This window comes from Chelonoidis abingdonii, chromosome 10 (genome assembly GCF_003597395.2).
Source record: "Chelonoidis abingdonii isolate Lonesome George chromosome 10, CheloAbing_2.0, whole genome shotgun sequence".
Taxonomy (NCBI): Eukaryota; Metazoa; Chordata; order Testudines; family Testudinidae; genus Chelonoidis; species Chelonoidis abingdonii.
The window spans coordinates 47,982,446-48,001,291 of NC_133778.1; the positions used below are offsets into that span (position 1 = coordinate 47,982,446).

The following is an 18,846-nucleotide window of genomic DNA, read 5'->3' on the forward strand; positions in this document are numbered from 1 at the left end:
ATGTCTATACTCCCATTTTTGTTGGTATAATTTGTCACTCAGGGATGTGAAAAAACACACCCCTAAGTGAAATGAGTTTCACTGACAGAAGTGCCAGTATGGACAGCGCTATGTCAGCAGGAGAGTTTCTCCTGCTGACCTAGATACTGCCACTTGTGGAGGTGGTTTTATTATGTCGACGGAAACATAAGAACGGCCATACCGGGTCAGACCAAAGGTCCATCTGGCGCAGTATCTGTCTACCGACTGTGGCCAATGCCAGGTGCCCGAGAGGGAGTGAACCTAACAGGCAATGATCAAGTGATCTCTCTCCTGGCATCCATCTCCATCCTCTGACAAACAGAGGCTAGGGGCACCATTCCTTACCCATCCTGGCTAACTTCATCATTTTCTGCTTTTCATTTTGCCTCTGTCCTCTTTTGCTCTGTTATATATTTAATTTTAAAGCTTTGCTTGCTGAGAGAGATTCTTGATGTACACAATCTAATTTTGTTTCAGAGTAGCAGCCATGTTAATCTGTATCCGCAAAAAGAACAGGAGTACTTGTGGCACTTTAGAGACTAACAGATTTATCTGAGCATAAGTTTTCGTGGGCTACAGCCCACTTCATTGGATGTATGTAGTGGAAAATACAGTAGGAAGATGTGTTTATATATATACACACACAGAACATGAAACAGTGGATGTTACCCTAGACACTCTAATGAGAGTGATCAGTTAAGGTGGGCTATTATCAGCAGGAGAGAAAAAGAACTGTTTGTAGTGGTAATGAAAATGGCCCATTTCCAGCAATTGACAAGGAGATGTGAGGAACTGGGGAGGAAATAAGCATGGGAAAATAGTTTTACTTTGTGTAATGGCCCATCCACTCCCAGTCTTTATTCAAGCCTTATTTGATGGTGTCCAATTTGCAAATTAAATCCAATTCAGCAGTCTCTCGTTGGAGTCTGGTTTTGAAGTTTTTTTTGTTGTAATATTGCAACCTTTAGGTCTGTAATCGATGGCAGGGAGATTGAAGTGTTCTCCACTGGTTTTTGAATGTTATAATTCTTGAGTCTGATTTGTGTCCCATTTATTCTTTTACATAGAGACTGTCCATTGGCCAATGTACATAGCAGAGGGCATTGCTGCATGATGGCATATATCACATTGTAGATGTGCAGTGAACGAGCCTCTGAATAGTGTGGCATGATGTGATTAGGTCCTATGACGTATCCCTGAATAGATATGTGGACAGAGTTGGCAAGGGCTTGTGTTCAAGGATAGGTTCCCGGGTAGTGTTCTTGTTGTGTGGTTGCTGGTGAGTATTTTGCTTCAAGTTGGGGGTTGTCTGTATGCGAGGACTGGCCTGTCTTCCAAGATCTGCGAAGAGTGATGGATCGTCCTCAAGAGGTGTAGATCCTTGATGATGCACTGGAAGTGTTTAGTTGGGCTGAAGGTGATGGCTATGGCATTCTGTACCTTTCTTGTTGGGCCTGTCTGTAGTAGTGACTTGTGGTAGTCTCTGGCTCTGTCAGTCTGTTTCTTCACTTCAGCGGTGCTTATTGTAGTTGTAAGAAAGCTTGACAGAGTCTTGTAGATGTTTGTCTCTGTCGAGGGGTTGGAGCAAATGTGATTGTATCATAGAGCTTGGCTGTAGACAATGGATTGAGTGTGTGGTCTGGATGAAAGCTGGAGGCATGTAGGTAAGTAATGCGTCAGTAGGTTTCCGGTATAGGGGTGTTTATGTGGCCATCATTTATTAGTATGTATGTCCAGGAAGTGGATCTCTTGTGTGGACTGGTCCAGGCTGAGGTTGATGGTGGGGTGGAAATTGTTGAAATCATGATGGAATTCCTCAAGGGCTTCTTTTCCATGGGTCCAGATGATGAAGATGTCATCAATTTAGTGCAAGTAGAGATGGAGTGTTAGGGGACGACAGCTGAGGAAGCGTTGTTCTAAGTCAGACATAAAAATGTTGGCATACTGTGGGGCCATGCGAGTACCCATAGCAGTGCCGCTGATTTGAAGGTACTCATTGTCCCCGAATGTGAAATAGTTATGGGTGAGGACAAAGTTCAGCCACCAGGTTTGCGGTGACATTATAGGGGATACTGTTCCTGACGGCTTGTAGTCCATCTTTGTGTGGAATGTTGGTGTAGAGGGCTTCTACATCCATAGTGGCTAGGATGGTGTTTTCAGGAAGATCATTAATGGATTGTAGTTTCCTCAGGAAGTCAGTGGTGTCTCGAAGATAGCTAGGAGTGCTGGTAGCATAGAGCCTGAGGCAGGGCCGCTTTAAGCTAATTCACCCGATTCTCCGGAATCGGGTCCCACGCCGCAGAGGGCCCCGTGCCTAAGGGGGCCCTGCTCCGGGTGTCTTTGGCAGCATTTTGGTGGCAGGGAGTCCACTCCGGGGATCTTCAGTGGCATTTTGGCGGCAGGGGGTACTTCGGTGCCACGGAAAACCTGGAGCAGGCCCCCCACCGCAGAAGTGCTACCAAAGTCCCAGACAGCCATCGAGTATTCCAGTCGGGCCCCATGGGTCGTAAAACCAGCCCTGGCCTGAGGAGGGAGTCTACATAGCCAGACAATCCTGCTGTCGGGGTGCCAATGCCTGAGATGATGGGGCATCCAGAATTTCCAGGTTTATGGATCTTGGAAAACAGATAGAACTCCAAGCAGGAGTATTCTAGAGATGTGGCTGTGCGGATTTGCTCTTGTGCTTTTTCAGGGAGTTTCTTGAGTAGATGGTGTAGTTTCTTATGGTAACTGTCAGTGGGATCAGAGGGTAATGGCTTGTAGAATGTGGTATTGGAGAGCTGCCTAGCAGCCTCTTGGTTATATTCCGACCTATTCATGATGACAACAGCAGCTCCTTTGTCAGCCTTTTTGATTATGATGTCAGATGTGTTTCTGAGGCTCTGGATGGCAATTGCTGGAAATGGGCCATTTTCATCCACTACAAACAGTTCTTTTTCTCTCCTGCTTATAATAGCTCACCTTAACTGATCACTCTCATTAGAGTGTGTATGGTAACACCCATTGTTTCATGTTCTCTGTGTGTGTGTGTGTGTGTGTATATAATTTTCCTACTGTATTTTCCACTACGTACATCCGATGAAGTGGGCTGTAGTCCACGAAAGCTTATGCTCAAATAAATTTGTTAGTCTCTAAAGTGCCACAAGTACTCCTGTTCTTTTATCTAATTTTGTGAGGATCCTGTGAGGGCAACAGTCTTATCGTCCCATAATGGTAATACACCAGCATAATTTAATAGTATGCAAAAAAAAAAATAGTGCAGGACAAACAATCTCAAACAGAAGACAACAGTGAGTTGTCAATACTTGAATTGTTTTTACAATGAGAAATGGTTATAAGAGATTAGAGAAAACAGGTTGACCATTTCTTCCTGTTTCTGTCCTTTGCTATTTCTTTTCTTCTGAGAACCTCCTCATTCCAAAGGGTCTCTGGGTATGTCTACTCTGCATTTGGAAGTGTGATTGCAGCACAGGAAGATGTACTCAGACTAGCTGTAATCTATTTTAGGGGTAGGCAACCTATGGCACACGTGCCGAAGGCGGCACGCGAGCTGATTTTCAGTGGCACCCACGCTGCCCAGCCCTGCCACTGGTCCGGGGGGCTCTGCATTTTAATTGAATTTTAAATGAAGCTTCTTAAACATTTTAAAAACCTTATTTACTTTACATACAACAATAGTTTAGTTATATATTATAGACATAGAAAGAGACCCTCTAAAAATGTTAAGATGTATTACTGGCACGCGAAACCTTAAATTAGAGTAAATAAATGAAGACTTGGCACATCACTCCTGAAAGGTTGCCGACCCCTGATCTAGCTAATGGGAATACCAATAGCAGTGAAGCTGCAGCAGCACAGGCTAGCCACACAAGTAAATAGCCGAGTCTTGGGCAGGCTTATATAGCTTGCACTGAAGCAGCTTCATTGCTATTGGTACTTGTGCCAGCTAGATCAAATGTCTACGTCTGTGCATCAGTCATACCTCTGATTGCAGTGCAGACATACCCAATTACTGAGTCTTTCACCAGCACTTCCCCTGCAATACATCTTTGACGTTTGAGTGGCTTTTTAACTTTTTTCATTCAATTAGCTAAGGGTTCCTCAGTTGCTCTCCTGTGGCTCAGCAAGTTTGCCAATTTAATTTTGCATTATGCAGCCAAATACTGCTAGTTTAGGCCCCATGTTTCCCTGCATTGGCAGTCAAGAACCTTTTCTGCAATTATAGTTAAAAGCTGACTTGTGATGGGTGTGATTTTTCAAAAGTACCTGAGTGAAAATCAATTAGACTTGAGCTCCTAAGATGTTTAGGCGCTTTCAAAACTCTCACACTGTGTGTGTGGCATGCTCACTCGCTCTCTGCTCAGATATATATTGAGAGGCCATTAAACTAAAGAGTGGATAAATGAAAAATGTTTAAACCTTCTATTTAAAAAATGCAGAAGGAAATTTATCTAAAATGACTTCAAGTTGCAAATATGCTGAGTTATGAGGCTCCTGCTAAACAAACAATGAAGTAATGCTGTTTTTTTTAAATTATCGCATTTTTAGAAACCTTTTGCTTAATTGAAAATTAAATGAAAGGTTTAAAAAGATAACAGTGAATGAAAAGAATGAAACAAAGATTCCCTGTTCTTCCCCCATAAAGTGTTGTATGTGCCTGTTCAACCCAGGTGGAATGTGACCCAGCTGTTCCTTGGTTCATTTGAAGCAAATGAAGTTGATGACATGGAAATGGTTAGAGGCAGTAAGTAAGTGGGAGGTGTATAGCAAAATGTCCGGTAGCTAGAGAAGGTTCAGCCCCAAAATTTCTCTCTGCCTGGTCATTTTGTGAGCCACCCCACTGCCTGCATGTATGCCCAGCTCAACAAGTAAAGCCCCGCATCTGGTGGTGCCTAGGCCAAAAAGTGGGCAGGACATTGTAGGGTGAGGGCCCTGCTTGCACACTGGATTCCTGGCAGATGGAGCTAGATTTCGGTCCCAGCAAGGGATGCTGGCCTCTGGTTCCTGAGTGGCACTTCCTGGAAAGGTTGAAGTTTGTGAAGTGTCAGTTGTTGGAGGCTCCAACAGGCAGGGAGGCTCAGGAGCCACATCTGATGCAGAGTATGGGGGAGGAGGTGCTATGATGTCCAGGGAGACTTCTCTGAGTGGAGATCCTGGGGGATTCCTGAGGGACGAAGATATGGCTTGCAGAGATTGGGGAGTAGAATCCCTGCGCTGGGGGTTGGGATGAGGTTCACTGGGACAGGGTGAGAACTCTGAGGGAAGGAAGGATCTTGTGGGGATAGTGGGGAGAGGAGTCCTAGGGAAAAGAAGAATCTTGAGGAGGGGAGGGGGAGTCCTGGGGAAGAGAGAAATCCTGAGTCCCTGCACCCAGGAAGGGAATGGGGGGGTGTTGCTGAGGGAGGGCCCTACCTGCATGTATGTGCATCAAGTGACACTGGAGCGGACATCACCGTATCTGCATGTAGCAGCCCAGCAAGACCCAACGGCCTAGAATGGAGAGCCAGTCTTAGCCCCATGGGACAGGAGCTGCCATTGTAGGGTGATGCAAGGTAGTCTCATCCCCCTCCCCCCCCCCCCACACACGCTCTCTCAAAAAAATATTTTCACCGGCCACCTATAGTGTAGAGTGGTGTTGCAAGAGCACTGGAAGGTCTAGAAGGAAACATCAGATCTAAAATAACCACTTCTAAAAAGGTTTGTCCTCACCCCTTGATAGGAGTCACTCCTATCATGTATCATGGCTCTGTCTGAACACTCAGGGAAAAGTTCAAATAATTTCTTCCTTTTTTGGCATTGTTTTATGGCATTATTCAGTCCTTCTGAGGATGAAGACTACTTAGTTTAATATGTTTATAAGGCCCTTAATTAGTATATGAGCACCTCCGAAGTATTTAAAAAATATAAATAATGTGTAATATTCCTTTCCAGCCTACAGGAGAAATAACTTGCTTTTAGTTTATATTTTTGTTTGTGTGAGAGGTAGTAGGTGTGAACAGTGTAACTTATTGAAGTTGAACTACATTGAAGAGAGATCAATTTTGCATTTAGGGATGGTTCCAGAGCCTATTTAAAATTGGGCCTCTTAAACATGTCTTAAATTAGGCACCCAAAAATGGAGGTTCTCAAAATCACTCATCACTCCAGAAAATCTTGACTACATTCTTCTGACGCTCTTTTACATTCTCTACTCTACTTAAAAGCTACTGGATTTTGACATTTTTAATTGGAAGCTACTTAGAAAAGTACTGTTTCTACTAGAGTTTTCAGTCATCAGTCTATAATTATTATTGCAAAAAATTAGGTGTTTCCAATATAATTTAAACATTTTGCATTTATCAAGTAAAAGTGCAGTATCTGATCTTGCTTACACAGCATGTTTCAGTGCTGGAAGGTGTGGAGTTAATTCCTTCAAATGTATGAATGTATTAGTTTTTGGTCATTTAAATGGTATGTGCTATCAGTGTCTTGTAGCTTTTGTGTTGTATTAGAGTAGCCTGGAACCTCAAGATAAATAAAATGTAATGACCAAATAAAAAGTAAGAGATCTGCATTTGTACTTTTTTAACAGTTTATTTAGGAAGTGTTAACAAGCTTACATATCCTTGCCATGTAAATATCAGAGACAAAATAATAACCATTACAACAGTCAGCTTTTGTTTAGAGATTATACAGGAATATAGTACTCTGTTCTCTCTCTTTAACAAGGTGTCACTGTATTACAGAGTGAGTTTCATTACGCAAGCCATGACGTTTCATCACTAGTGATTTTTATTAAATTGAATGAACTCTTTTGGATGTGCATTTTTAGGACCAGATGATGCAGTGTGCTAAGACAATAGCCCCTTTTTATATTTTGAGGACATATTTTTATATTTCATCTTCCTGTGCAGCATGGGACATGGGTCACTTGCAGATTTAAAGTATTATAAATAGTGGATTCTCTGTAACTTGAAGTCTTTAAATCATGCTTTGAGTACTTCAGTAACTCAGCCAGAGAGGTTAGGGATCTATTACAGGAGTGGGTGGGTGAAGTTCTGTGACCTGCAGTGTGCAGGAGGTCAGACTAGTTCAGGGGTTGGCAACCTTTCAGAAGTGCTGTGCCGAGTCTTCATTTATTCACTTTAATTTAAGGTTTCGCATGCCAGTCATATACATTTTAACCTTTTTAGAAGATCTCTTTCTATAAGTCTATAATATATAACTAAGCTATTGTTGTATGTAAAGTAAATAAAGTTTTGAAAATGTTTAAGACGTTCATTTAAAATTAAAATGCAAAGGCCCCCAGACCGATGGCTAGGACCCGGGCAGTGTGAGTGCCACTGAAAATGAGCTTGCGTGCTGCCTTTGGCACGCATGCCATAGGTTGCCTACACCTGGACTAGGTGATCATGATGGTCCTTTCTGACCTTAAAGTCTGTGAGTCTGAATGCAAGTAGAAAGACTCCCATGGTCTTCAGTGGCGTTTTAGATCAGGTTCTTCATCTGAAAAGTGGTGAGATCTGTGGTCATTCATATGACATAAGAATAGAAGAATGGCCATACTGGATTAGACCAAAGGTCTGTCTAGCCCAGTAGTCTGTCTCTGACAGTGGCCAGTGCCAGATGCTTCACAGGGAATTAACAGAACAGGGCAGTTTCGAGTGATCCATTTCTTGTCATCCACTCCCACCTTCTCACCGTTTGAGGATTAGGGATACCCAGAGCATGGGGTTGTGTCCTGACCAGCTTGGCTAATAGACATTGATGGACCTATCTTTCAGGAACTTATCTAATTCCTTTTCAGCCCCAGTTACGCTTTTACCCTTTACAATATCCCATTGCAATATCCATAGGCTGACTTTACATTTTGTGAAGACGTATTTCCTTATGTTTGTTTTAAATCAGTTGCTTATTAATTTCATTGGGTGACCCCTAGTTCTTGTGTCATATGAAGCAGGTAAATAGCACGTTCTTATTCTCTTTCTCCATACCTTTCATGATTTTATGGACCTCTATAATATCCCCGCGTAGTTGTCTCTTTTTCTAAGATGAAAAGTCCCAGTCTTTTAAATCTTTCCTTGTATGTACATCTAATAGTTTTTATTGTCTTTCTTTGTACCTTTTCAAATTCTAATCTTTCTTGAGGTAGGGTGACCAGAACTGCACACAGCATTCTAAGTGTGGGCATATCATGGCTATATAGTTCCACTCTATTTCCTGTTTTATTATCTATTCCTTTCTTAATGATTCCTAACACTGTTGGCTTTTTTGACTGCCAGTGCATATTAAGCAGATGTTGCGATGAGATTTTTCTCCAATATGCATTATTTTGCACTTATCAGTATTGAATTTAATCTACCAAAATGTCGCCTAATAACCCAGTTTTGTGAAATCCCTTTGTAACTCTTCTCAGTCATCTTTGGACTTAAATATCTTGAGTAATTTTGTATTGCCTGCAAACTTTACCACCTCACTGTTCACTCCCCTTCCGAGATAATTTATGAGTATGTTGAACACCACAGGTCCCAATGCAAATCCTTTGGGGACCCTGCTATCAATCAATTTATCAATTGTGAAAACTGACCGTTTACTTTGTTTCCTATCTTTTAACCAATTACAGATCAAGCAGGGACCTGGTCTCCTACCCCATAACTGCTTAGTTTGCTTAAGAGCCTTTGGTGAGGGACTTTGTCGAAGACTTTTTGAAAGTCCAAGTATACTATATCCTCTGGATCACCCTTGTCCACATGTCTGTGAAATCCCTTAAAGAATTCTAATAGATTGGTGAGGGATCACTTCTCTTTACAAAAGTTATGCTGACTCTTCCCCAACATATTCTGTTGATCTGTGTGTCTGAGAATTTTGTTCTTTACTGTATTTTCAGCCCATTTGCCACATGTGGGAATAAGCTCCATGTTGTATGTCCAGCTCCTGTGAAACTCTACCTTCTGCTTTCACAAGCCTCACCGTTTTGGTCAACAGTTTCATTGGAATGTTCCTGTCGTTGGAGGTCATTATCATGGAGGGATAAGTGATTTCTCTGGTAGCTAAGGCCAATCTAATAGAGGACTTTGAATATGAGGATGCATCCTTGAATTGAATTCCCTATTCAATGCAGAGAGCAGAGTGCTCGGTTAATAGTTCCTGGTGGTCTGTGTTGCTAGGTAAACAAACCAAAATAGGTTCATAGAAGGTAATAAACAGGAATGCTGGCTTTGATTCTTCAGAATCACACATCTTTTTGTAATTACTAAAGGGACATGATTAAGTTAGATGGGTTTGGGAACGCTAGTGAGGGGAGGTACAGACTAGAGGAAGAAACTACTTTCAGAATGAAAATATATTGTTTTGTTTAGTTGTCAGGTCTGTCTTTTCATTTCTCCTTCCTGCTCATTGAGCCATCAAGTGGCAGTTATATAGTGTGTCCCCAACTACATATTTTCTTACTGAATTTATTTCTCTTTTCCTGCGCTCTTATGGAAAATAACTGATAAGCTGAAATGTTATGAGAGAGGTAAAGGGCAAGAGTGGGTAGTAAAAGAGCATATAGTCCAAAAACAAAAGTGTTGACAAAAAACAGAGTCACTACAACTTTGTGCTGCATAGACAGAGGGATCGCTTAGCTGGGAGGTGAGAGTTGTTCTCTGTTTGGTACTGATGAATTCGCTCCCAGATTACTCTGAGTATTAGGTACCTCAGTACCTGAAAGATGATGATAAAGTGGAGGAAATTCCAGAAAAAGCAATAAAAATAGCTAAAATGATGAAGGAATTGACTTGTGATGAAAGAGTAAATTAATACATATAACTTGTTCAGATGAGTAAAAGGGCAAATATTTTGCTACCACCTAGAATTCAAAGGGTGTAAATACAAGTGAGCAAGATGAATCGTTTAGAGTGGTCCAAGGTTATCTAGTTGAGAGTAATGGGAGAAATAAATATCCTGGTGATGGGCTCTTTATAAATACCTAGAAAAAAGCAAAGGACAAATTAAATTGAATATAAGGGAAATCTCCTAACTGTTAGTGTTTGTTTGTATTATTGTAACACCTGGGAGCCCTAATTGTGGACCAGGACCCTACTGTGCTGGTGTTGTACAAACAGAGCAAAAAGATAGCCCTTCGCAGTGATATCTGTGAGATATGTCCAGAATATCTCAAGGGAATGGTGAAAGGCCTTCCTTCTACTGGAGACCTTAACAATTATATTGGCCAAATTACTGGAGAATAAACTCTAAAAAGCAGAATACTAGCTAGAGGATGGGTTAGTGATCTAATGAGTCTTTTGTGTCTCTGATTTCTCTGCTATATCACACATCCTCATGTCCTGTATTTGTTCTTCATCTGACCTGTTAACTTAGATTCTTAAGAATATTGTATTTAGTTTTACTCCAGATATTTATTAATGGTTTTCATGCTCCATCAGAGATGCATACAATCCAGAAAGATAAACTGTGTTATTTTTCTTTTCATCTAAATAACCATTTGAAACAATTTCTTCGTAACAACAACTATACTACTATTTAGTGTTTAGAATAATGATGTTTGCTCTTCTCTGTGTAGAGTGCCCTTCCTCTGCTTGGATTCCATTTAGAAGTAGCTGCTATATTTTTCTTCAAGGCACATTAGAGGAATTGGACAATATTGATGAAGCCAGAAATCTCTGTAAAGACAATGGTACTGTAATCCATCTCTTTTATTTCTGATTCATTATTCAGAGATATGTACTGTGGTTGCATTTAATGAATAACTGTATTATTTTAGGACATTATTGTTATTAAACAAGCTAAAATAATAAAGGTAATTAAACATCATTTTGGAGAACCCAAGAGGATCAGGAAGGAAATTTCCCTTGTATGGCAGAACGTTGCACATTTGGCTAAATGCATTTTTTGTCTGTCTTTAAAGCACCAAGTACTAGTTACTAGTCTGGTCTAATCCAGTAATTTAAGATGACTTCAGCAGAGTTTTTACTATCACCCAGGACTTTCTCAATAGTCAAAATATGGTGGTAGAGCAACTACTTTTTTAAAATTTCACCTCAATGGATGAGCTTCCAAATGTTCTTCAAGTTGTACTGGTGTTTATCTGAGAACGGAGGCTGCAGTGGCAGTCAGATACTCTGGAAACACTTCCATATCCTTGTTAGACAAGAGATTACCACAATTTTTGCTGTGTTAAACATAAATAGTATCTCTCTAGGTCACCTTGGACCCGAGTCCTTGCCTCAGTATTCTCTGTAAAGTCTGGAAGTGACTATCATTCTCTCATTTTTCATTACTGCTTTTCCCTCAGAGTAAAAAATCATAAACATACGTTTAAAATTTCAGTCTATATTCTTCTTTTAGCCATTCTAGGATGCATGGCAGAGGAGGTACAAGGAGTCTTCCCTAATCCCCTGCCCTGCCCCATCCCAGCCCCCATTCACAGCTAGGCAAATTCATGGTACTGCTCTTAGGACAGGAAGACCAGCAGAGTCTAATGAAGACAGAGGTGGTGTTCGATTCCCGTTTGGGGAAGGAAAAAGAAACCATTACCCTGCCAGCTAAGCCGAACTCATGCTGCACTCTGTAACATGGTGTAGTGGGCTTTCCTCTGCAGCATTCCCAGAAGCATTGTGCCTGCCTCATGTATTGTTGCCAGAAGAGTGCACATCCACATCCTCTCCTTGCCACAGGGCGAGGACTTAAAGCCACAGACTAATAATAGTTCCTTCCTCTAGAATACCATCATTTTCTTTCAGTGGTAGTGAAAGTAAAAAAATATAAACTGAACTGACATCTCTACCATCGTAACCTGGAATATATGGTTAAAGAGACTGTCTGTCTGTCTGTCTGTCTGTCTGTAATTGCTTGCATATTATATCACTTACTCTGTAGGGACATAGTTCATTGTGTTTTTGTTTTAAACGGAAGATTACTATGGTTTTCTTGCCATTTTTGGTTCAGTCATATACTTGCTAATGGGAATGGGAAAATTCCCAGTGGCTTCAAATGGAACATGATTAAGGTTACGATTTTGTCATGGATATTTTTAGTAAAACTCCTGGACAGGTCACAGGCAATCACCAAAATTCACAGAAGCCATGACTTGCCCCTGACTTTTACTAAAAACATCCCTGACAAAATGGGGCGGGAGGAAGGTCCATCACCCTTCCCCACTGAATGCAGCAGCAGGGAGCTGTGGCCCCCCACTCATGCCTGGAAGGCACCCCTGACCATGGAGCTAGGAGCTGAGGGGGGCCCCCACTGCTGCAGCTGAGAGCTCTGGGGGGTCCCCCACTGCCGTGGCAGCTGGGCTTCTGCAGGGCCCCAGTATCACAGAAAGTCACAGAATCCATGACCTCCATGACATTCTTGTAGCCTTAAATATAATCAGCTATTCAACATTTTTTTTTAACATTGTTTACTATTCTGCATTTTATTTTATATTAAGTCTTATTTTACAAAGGAAAAATCAGCTGAGCATTGACAAGGAATTTCCGAAACAGAATACAGTTCCAACTTCTAGCTATTTCAGAGTAGTATTTATGTATTAAACCAAAAGGGTTGGGCTTACTTATGTGTATGTGAAGATCTTTTCCCATAGCTCATTAATATTTTAAAGAGATTTGTATTGCAAACAGCATGTAAATGATATCATGATAGTGTAAATAGCAAAAGAGCTTAAATTTTGTGTTTCTTTTGAATGATCCACTGGTAGTCAGTGTATTCAAACTGAGTACAAAATCTGAGACATATCAAGGGAAAAAGACTATAAATCAACTCTTTGATTTAATTAAATCAATCTAAATTGTTTAGATTTTTTTCAAGATTACATACTTAAGTGTCTAAATACCTGTGTGTTCGCTAACATCGTAAATGCATTTATATGACACTATGTGAATGCATTGTATATCCTGTCAGTCTGTCATTGCACTGCTGAGATGTGGTTAATGTATGTACACAATTGATTGGTTACTGGGTGGGTCAGTATGTTAAGATGCTTTTAATATAATATTTATACTTGTTTCACTTCTGTTGCATGAAATGTGCTTTCAAACTTAGATTTATAGGGGGATTTTTTTTTTTCAAATACAGCTTCTGGAGCAGACATTATTAGTATAAAAAATAAAGAGGAGAATACCTTTATACAAGAAACATTCAAAAATCACTGGCAAGGCCCTGATTATATTTCACTGGGCATGTTCTTTGACACAGATGGTAAGTGAGAACTACCTTGTTGATCTCTTAATACTTTGTCTCTATTAACTGCAGAAAATGCAGGTCTTTCTGGTGGAATTATTAAGTTATATGACAGTATCAGTTCAGTTCTTATTGAAAAGGTGTCCACATCCAAAAAAACAATTGCCAGGCTAATCAGAGCTGTTGTTGACAATATCTAGAATTGTATGAGAACAGACACATAACTAATCTCTCAGCTCTAGATAGTCCCTCCAAATCAGGGTTGAGATGTGTCAGTAGAGGACTACGTGGAAGCTTGTATTGCTGCTATCTGTGTTATACCTGTGTGGAGGATAAATATAGGATTATCTCCAGGTCTTTCAGTCTGACAATTTTGACAAGACCAATATTCATTTTCACAGATGATGGTTACAAACATCTTTATGTGGTGTTTGCGTAGTTATAGAAACACACCTGCTTGCTTTTCTCCATTCATATCAATAGCTAAAAAAACTGTAAATAAAATTTGTCCCTTTGTATATACGTACTAACTTCAGATACACTATGTAAATCTGGAGTAACAACATTGAAATTAATGGATTATTTTGACTTTACATATGAGAACAGCATTTAGCCCAGAGAGGGGAACATGATTTTGCTAGAGATCTTGAATCATAGAATTGTAGGACTGGAGGGGACCTCAAGTGATCATCGAATGCAGTCCCATGCACTCATGGCAGGACTAAGCATTATCTAGACCATCCCTAACAGATATTTGTCTAACCTTCTCTTAAAAATCTCCAGTGATGGAGATTCCACAGCCTCCCTAGATAATTTATTCCAGATCTTAACCACCTAACCATTAGGAAGTTTTCCTAATGTACAACCTAAACTGACCTTGCTGCAATTTAAGCCCATTGCTTCTTGTCCTATCCTCAGAGGTTAAAGAGAACAATTTTTATCCTTTTCTCCTTGTAACAACCTTTTATGTACTTGAAAACGGTTATCATGTCCCCTCTCAGTCTTCTCTTCTCCAGACTAAACAAACCCAGTATTTTCATCTTCTCTCATAGGTCATGTTTTCTAGACCTTTAACCATTTTTGTTGCTCTTCTCTGGACTTTCTCCAGTTTGTCCACATCTTTCCTGAAATATGGCACCCAAAACTGGGCACGATACTCCAGTTGAGACCTAATCAGCATGGAAAAATCTTAGCTTTTATTAAGCATGGAGAATGTTATTACATGCTACACTTCTTTCCTTGCCCCAGAACAACAGCAAAAGATAAGGTTAATTCTTTTTAAGTTTTCTAATACTTTGTGTAATATGTTTTTCTGTTACATAAGTTGTGTTCTGGTCTAGCCTGTGTGTGTGGCCATCTCCTTATGATGTGCCTCTTTCTTGATGTGGCCTTGAACTGCTTGCTGAGGGATGACTAATATTTATTAAATTACAGATTATGATCATTTAGATCTCTCTTTCTTGGGTCCCAAGCGCTGTACCCTAAAAGCCCAAAGTTACTTTCATTAGGGGAGCAAAGTAGGAATATAAAACTTCTGTGTCTTTTTAATAAAATCCTGATTTATTTTTCTTCTGCATATCTAAGAAAATCAGTTTTATGTCAGAATCCGAGGCTCATTATTATATGCTAGTTTAAAGCGGAGTTCAGAAGTAACAATATTGCTGGATTTATTATTCCAATTATACAGATGGGAAATTGAATAACAGGGAGAAAATGTGATTTGCCCCCAATGTCACACATTAAGTCTGGCAGGGAATGTAACCCAGATGCCTGAGCCAAAGTTTGGCACCTTAACCGTGAGACCAACCTTCCTCCTCTGGACTTCCTAATACCAGGATGCTCACTGTGTCCCTGCCTGGAAAATATTCATTTTTGTCAGGATTCTTTTTATCTCCTCCTTTGCTGCGCTTATTTTCTTTGGTGGAAGCTTCCATGAAGATACCACAAATGTCAAAAATCTCTCTGGGCTGGGACACAGGTGTGTGACTTCTGTTCATGATAAAATCTACAGGCTCCATGGTGTGGATTATCAAGTCCCTTTCCTACATCAAGGAGAGTTTGACATTATTAGTTTATTTAGATTAATGATCATTTTGATGTCCCTAGTCCTAAAGCATCATTCTACTTGTTTTAGGAGTTTTGTAAATTACCAGTGGGCTGAGGACAGGCTAAAGACTGAGCTTGTGATCTGGAGAATAGTGTATATTAAAGAGCTCCTGGTCCTAACATAAAATCCTTCCCATGCTCACAAAGAGGAAGGCAGGAGAAGCTTCAAAGCTAATATGTAGGAAGCAGTGTAAGCAATTTGTGTAGAAATTATAATCTTACTATGGCATGCAAAAGGATGGAAGCCCAGCCACATGGCTAAGATGACTGAATATGCATCATGAACACAAAAGGAATGGTCTCTATGAAAAAGAGATGTTTGATCCCAAACTGGCAACCACATATGATATTGTCCAAGAGCAATGAGTATATTCTTTATGAGAAAGAGCAGTAACAAGTGTCCTGAAGCATGATCTGGTCCAAATGTCAGCCTGGTGTATGTTGGCAGAATTTCTCTTGTCCAGGAAGGTCTTGAGAGCATATGTTGGACGTGAACTGCACCTCTCACTGCACTGCATTTGATGCATGTTGCCAGGATGCAGCCTGTAAAAAGTACCAATAACTTCAAAATGTTCAGTTTTCTTTTAAATTAACTTATTTCTTTTGATTTGTAAGTGTGAAAAACTGTTTTTGCATGAATGACATAATGTATAATTCCTTCAATCACAGATAATGCTTTTAAATGGTTTGACAAGTCGGAAATGAAATTTACCAATTGGATTGAAGAGGAGAGCAATGAGGAACTCCTGAACACATGTGCTTCTATGTACACTAAGTCTGGGGAATGGAAAAAAATCAGTTGTGAAGATCTTCCTCGGACAGGGACCCTTTGTAAAACAGCCTGTAAGTACAATGTGGGTCTACATCACAAGACTCTCGCCTTCTTTCTCTGTGCAGACACACACACACACACATTTTAAACTTTTGATTATGGCAAAGTTACAATAAAACGTTAACATACAACACTGTACATTACTTGTTCAGGATCAGGTTAATACTCAAAGAACGTGGCATTTTGGCTTACTAGCTTGGGAGCCCTCCTCCTCTGAGTACGCTAGAAAATATGACCAAATTTCTGTCCTCTTTTTGGCACTTCTCTTTTGTGTGTGAAGGGGTCATATTTTTCCAGTAGTGCACAATACAGAGTCTAGTTGCTAACAATAGAAAATAAATAATTTGTCCTTTGTTTAAAATGCAGATCCTCTACAGGAGCATTCAGTAAGCACGGCAGGGGATCTCCAGAAAGTTGGCATTTTGTCATAGAATGAATCTCTTTAAATTCCTCCCAAAATCATATCATATATTCCTAGACACAACCACTATATGTGCAAGTATGTTCCACTTTCCCAAAACAGCCCCTCCCACAGGAAACCCCTCTAATAGCATCTCCCTAGTAGATGGATCTTAACTGGAGTCAAATGCCATCTATACAATAATTGATACAAATTTTCTTTATGAGCTACCCAAATTAAAGATGTTTATCACCTTTCCCATGTATACGTCCAGATTGATTTTTGTCCAAATCCTTCTCCTAACTTTTCATCTGGGTTGTTTTCTTATCTACATCTTTTTCCATCAAAATTGTATATATCTTAGAAATTAAACCTTTTGTTCCAGCTTCCTCCTGGGTCAGCTCCTCAACTGTAGTTGAGGAGCTCTAGTTAGAGCTGCCTTGTATCCAGATTTAACAGTACAATGTTTGACTTGTAAATACTGAAAATATGGGATTGTTGTATTATTTTCTATATTACATACCATTGATATGATTTCAAATCAGGACTCAGGAACAGATGTCTGAATTCAGTAGTGTCAGTTCTATCCACAATTAAGACACTTTTTGATATTTCTTTGGGATAAATTCCTGATTGATAATGGAGATAGCTGAGAGAGAGCGCGCCTTGGCAACAAGAATTTAGAAAATTTATCCAAAATTGCTATGGTGGTCTGGAAGACTGGGTGACTTTTTATTTTTGGTTATTTTAATTTCTTTCTGACTCATCAACTACTATGAATAGCTGTATTTGGACTCCATTCTTGTTTGAGTTTTATGCACTGTTCTTGATGTTTATTGTTAATCTACTTGATCACATCTTTTAACTGTGATGTGTAACAATAACATGCCAAATTAGGGAAGCTAGTCCATCTCACTTTGTAGGTTTAGACAGAACTTTTTGAAATCACCCTTTGTCTTTTATGTTTCCTTGTGCATTTTAATAGAATATCTTGCCACATTTCTAATGTCATATCAGGGATACCAACAGGGATGCGCTGAAACAAAAATAACTTTTGAAGGACATTCATTTTTATTGAGACTATGTCCTGAGTAGCCAAGAAATGTTGCTTGTTCCATTCCTCCAAGAGGTTTATTATATTATTCCACACTGGAGGCTAATTTCACTTAGAGATTTTTATGTTTCTCCACAATATTTACACCTACACATTTTAAAGATTCCTTTATCCATTTAAATTTATGTAGCTCACCACAGTTTTTGAGCTTTTTGGGAATATAAATTCCTAAAATTTCAGATTTATTGTAGTTTATTTTGAAGCCTGATACCTACCTAAGTTCCAAAGTCAATTGTTATGTAACTTTTAACAAGGTTTCTGACTCCTGCAAATATAACAAGACATTGTCCACGTGCAGAGCTATTTTGTGTTCTAATCCAGAAGATGTTTTGATGCCCTTTACCCAGGGGCGGCTACTTCTTACCTTTGTTGCAGGGCTCTCAAACTCAATTTACCTTAGGGCCAGTGCCAGTCCTCAAATCCTACCAGCAGGCCAATAATGTCACTGAAGATGGTGTTCAGAAAAGAGAATTTTTATATTTTTTTTTAATTTTGAATTTCTTAGAAATAATGAAACTGTCATACAGCTTTATACAGTTCTTCGCTTGCCAGACACCTGGCAACATTTCACTTCTGTCAGTTTTTTGATGTTTGGCCTCAGTGACTGAGCAGTTGAAACCTTCAGGATTTCAGCAAGGTGTGCATCAGATAGTTGTGTTTGGTATTTTGACTTGTTTATATTCATCGTGGGGGAAAAAATGATGCTGCCTCCATGGCTGACTCTGCCCAGCAACTAATGATGCTGCCTCCATGGCTGACTCTGCCTGGTGACTAGTGATGGTATTTCTGTCCCTCTCCCCCAGTCAATGAGAGCTGTGGGGGGCGGTGCCTACAGCAGACATTGCCAGCATCATGGCTGCATGTGTCTCTCCTCCGTGGGCTGCAGTGGCGAGGTTCTCTGGCCGGGACTTTGAGACCTCTGCTTTATTGCAAATGGCTCCATTGCCAAAGAAAACAGGGGAATAACAGGCAATCCTGACTCATATCGCTTAACAAATTAAAAGGAGGGGACTGATGACCATTTACCAAAGCAGATGCTCGAGGATGAGTATTTAGTGCTGACATGGCCCTATAACACTTCCGAAATCTGTCTGAGGTGCTCCTGTTCCAGACAGTCGAAGGCTTTCTCAACATCCAAAGAAGGTAGCACACGGGAAGAGTTCCTGGAATTAACATCATAGTTCAATTCAGAGTTCTGATAGTATCAGA

At 40.1% G+C, this 18,846-nt stretch overlaps 1 protein-coding gene across 2 annotated transcripts in view; it reads left to right on the forward strand.

The window, feature by feature from the left end:
- The window catches only part of CD302 (CD302 molecule), a 35,900-nt gene that overhangs the window by 6,498 nt on the left and 10,556 nt on the right, over positions 1-18,846 (forward strand). Inside the window, exons 2-4 of one of the 2 annotated variants that reach the window (XM_032782065.2) lie at positions 10,565-10,678; positions 13,081-13,203; positions 15,961-16,134. In XM_032782065.2, coding sequence (XP_032637956.1) covers positions 10,565-10,678; positions 13,081-13,203; positions 15,961-16,134 — 411 coding nt within the window. The remainder of the gene's footprint in view (positions 1-10,564; positions 10,679-13,080; positions 13,204-15,960; positions 16,135-18,846) is intronic. The other variant, XM_032782066.2, reaches the window with a different exon arrangement.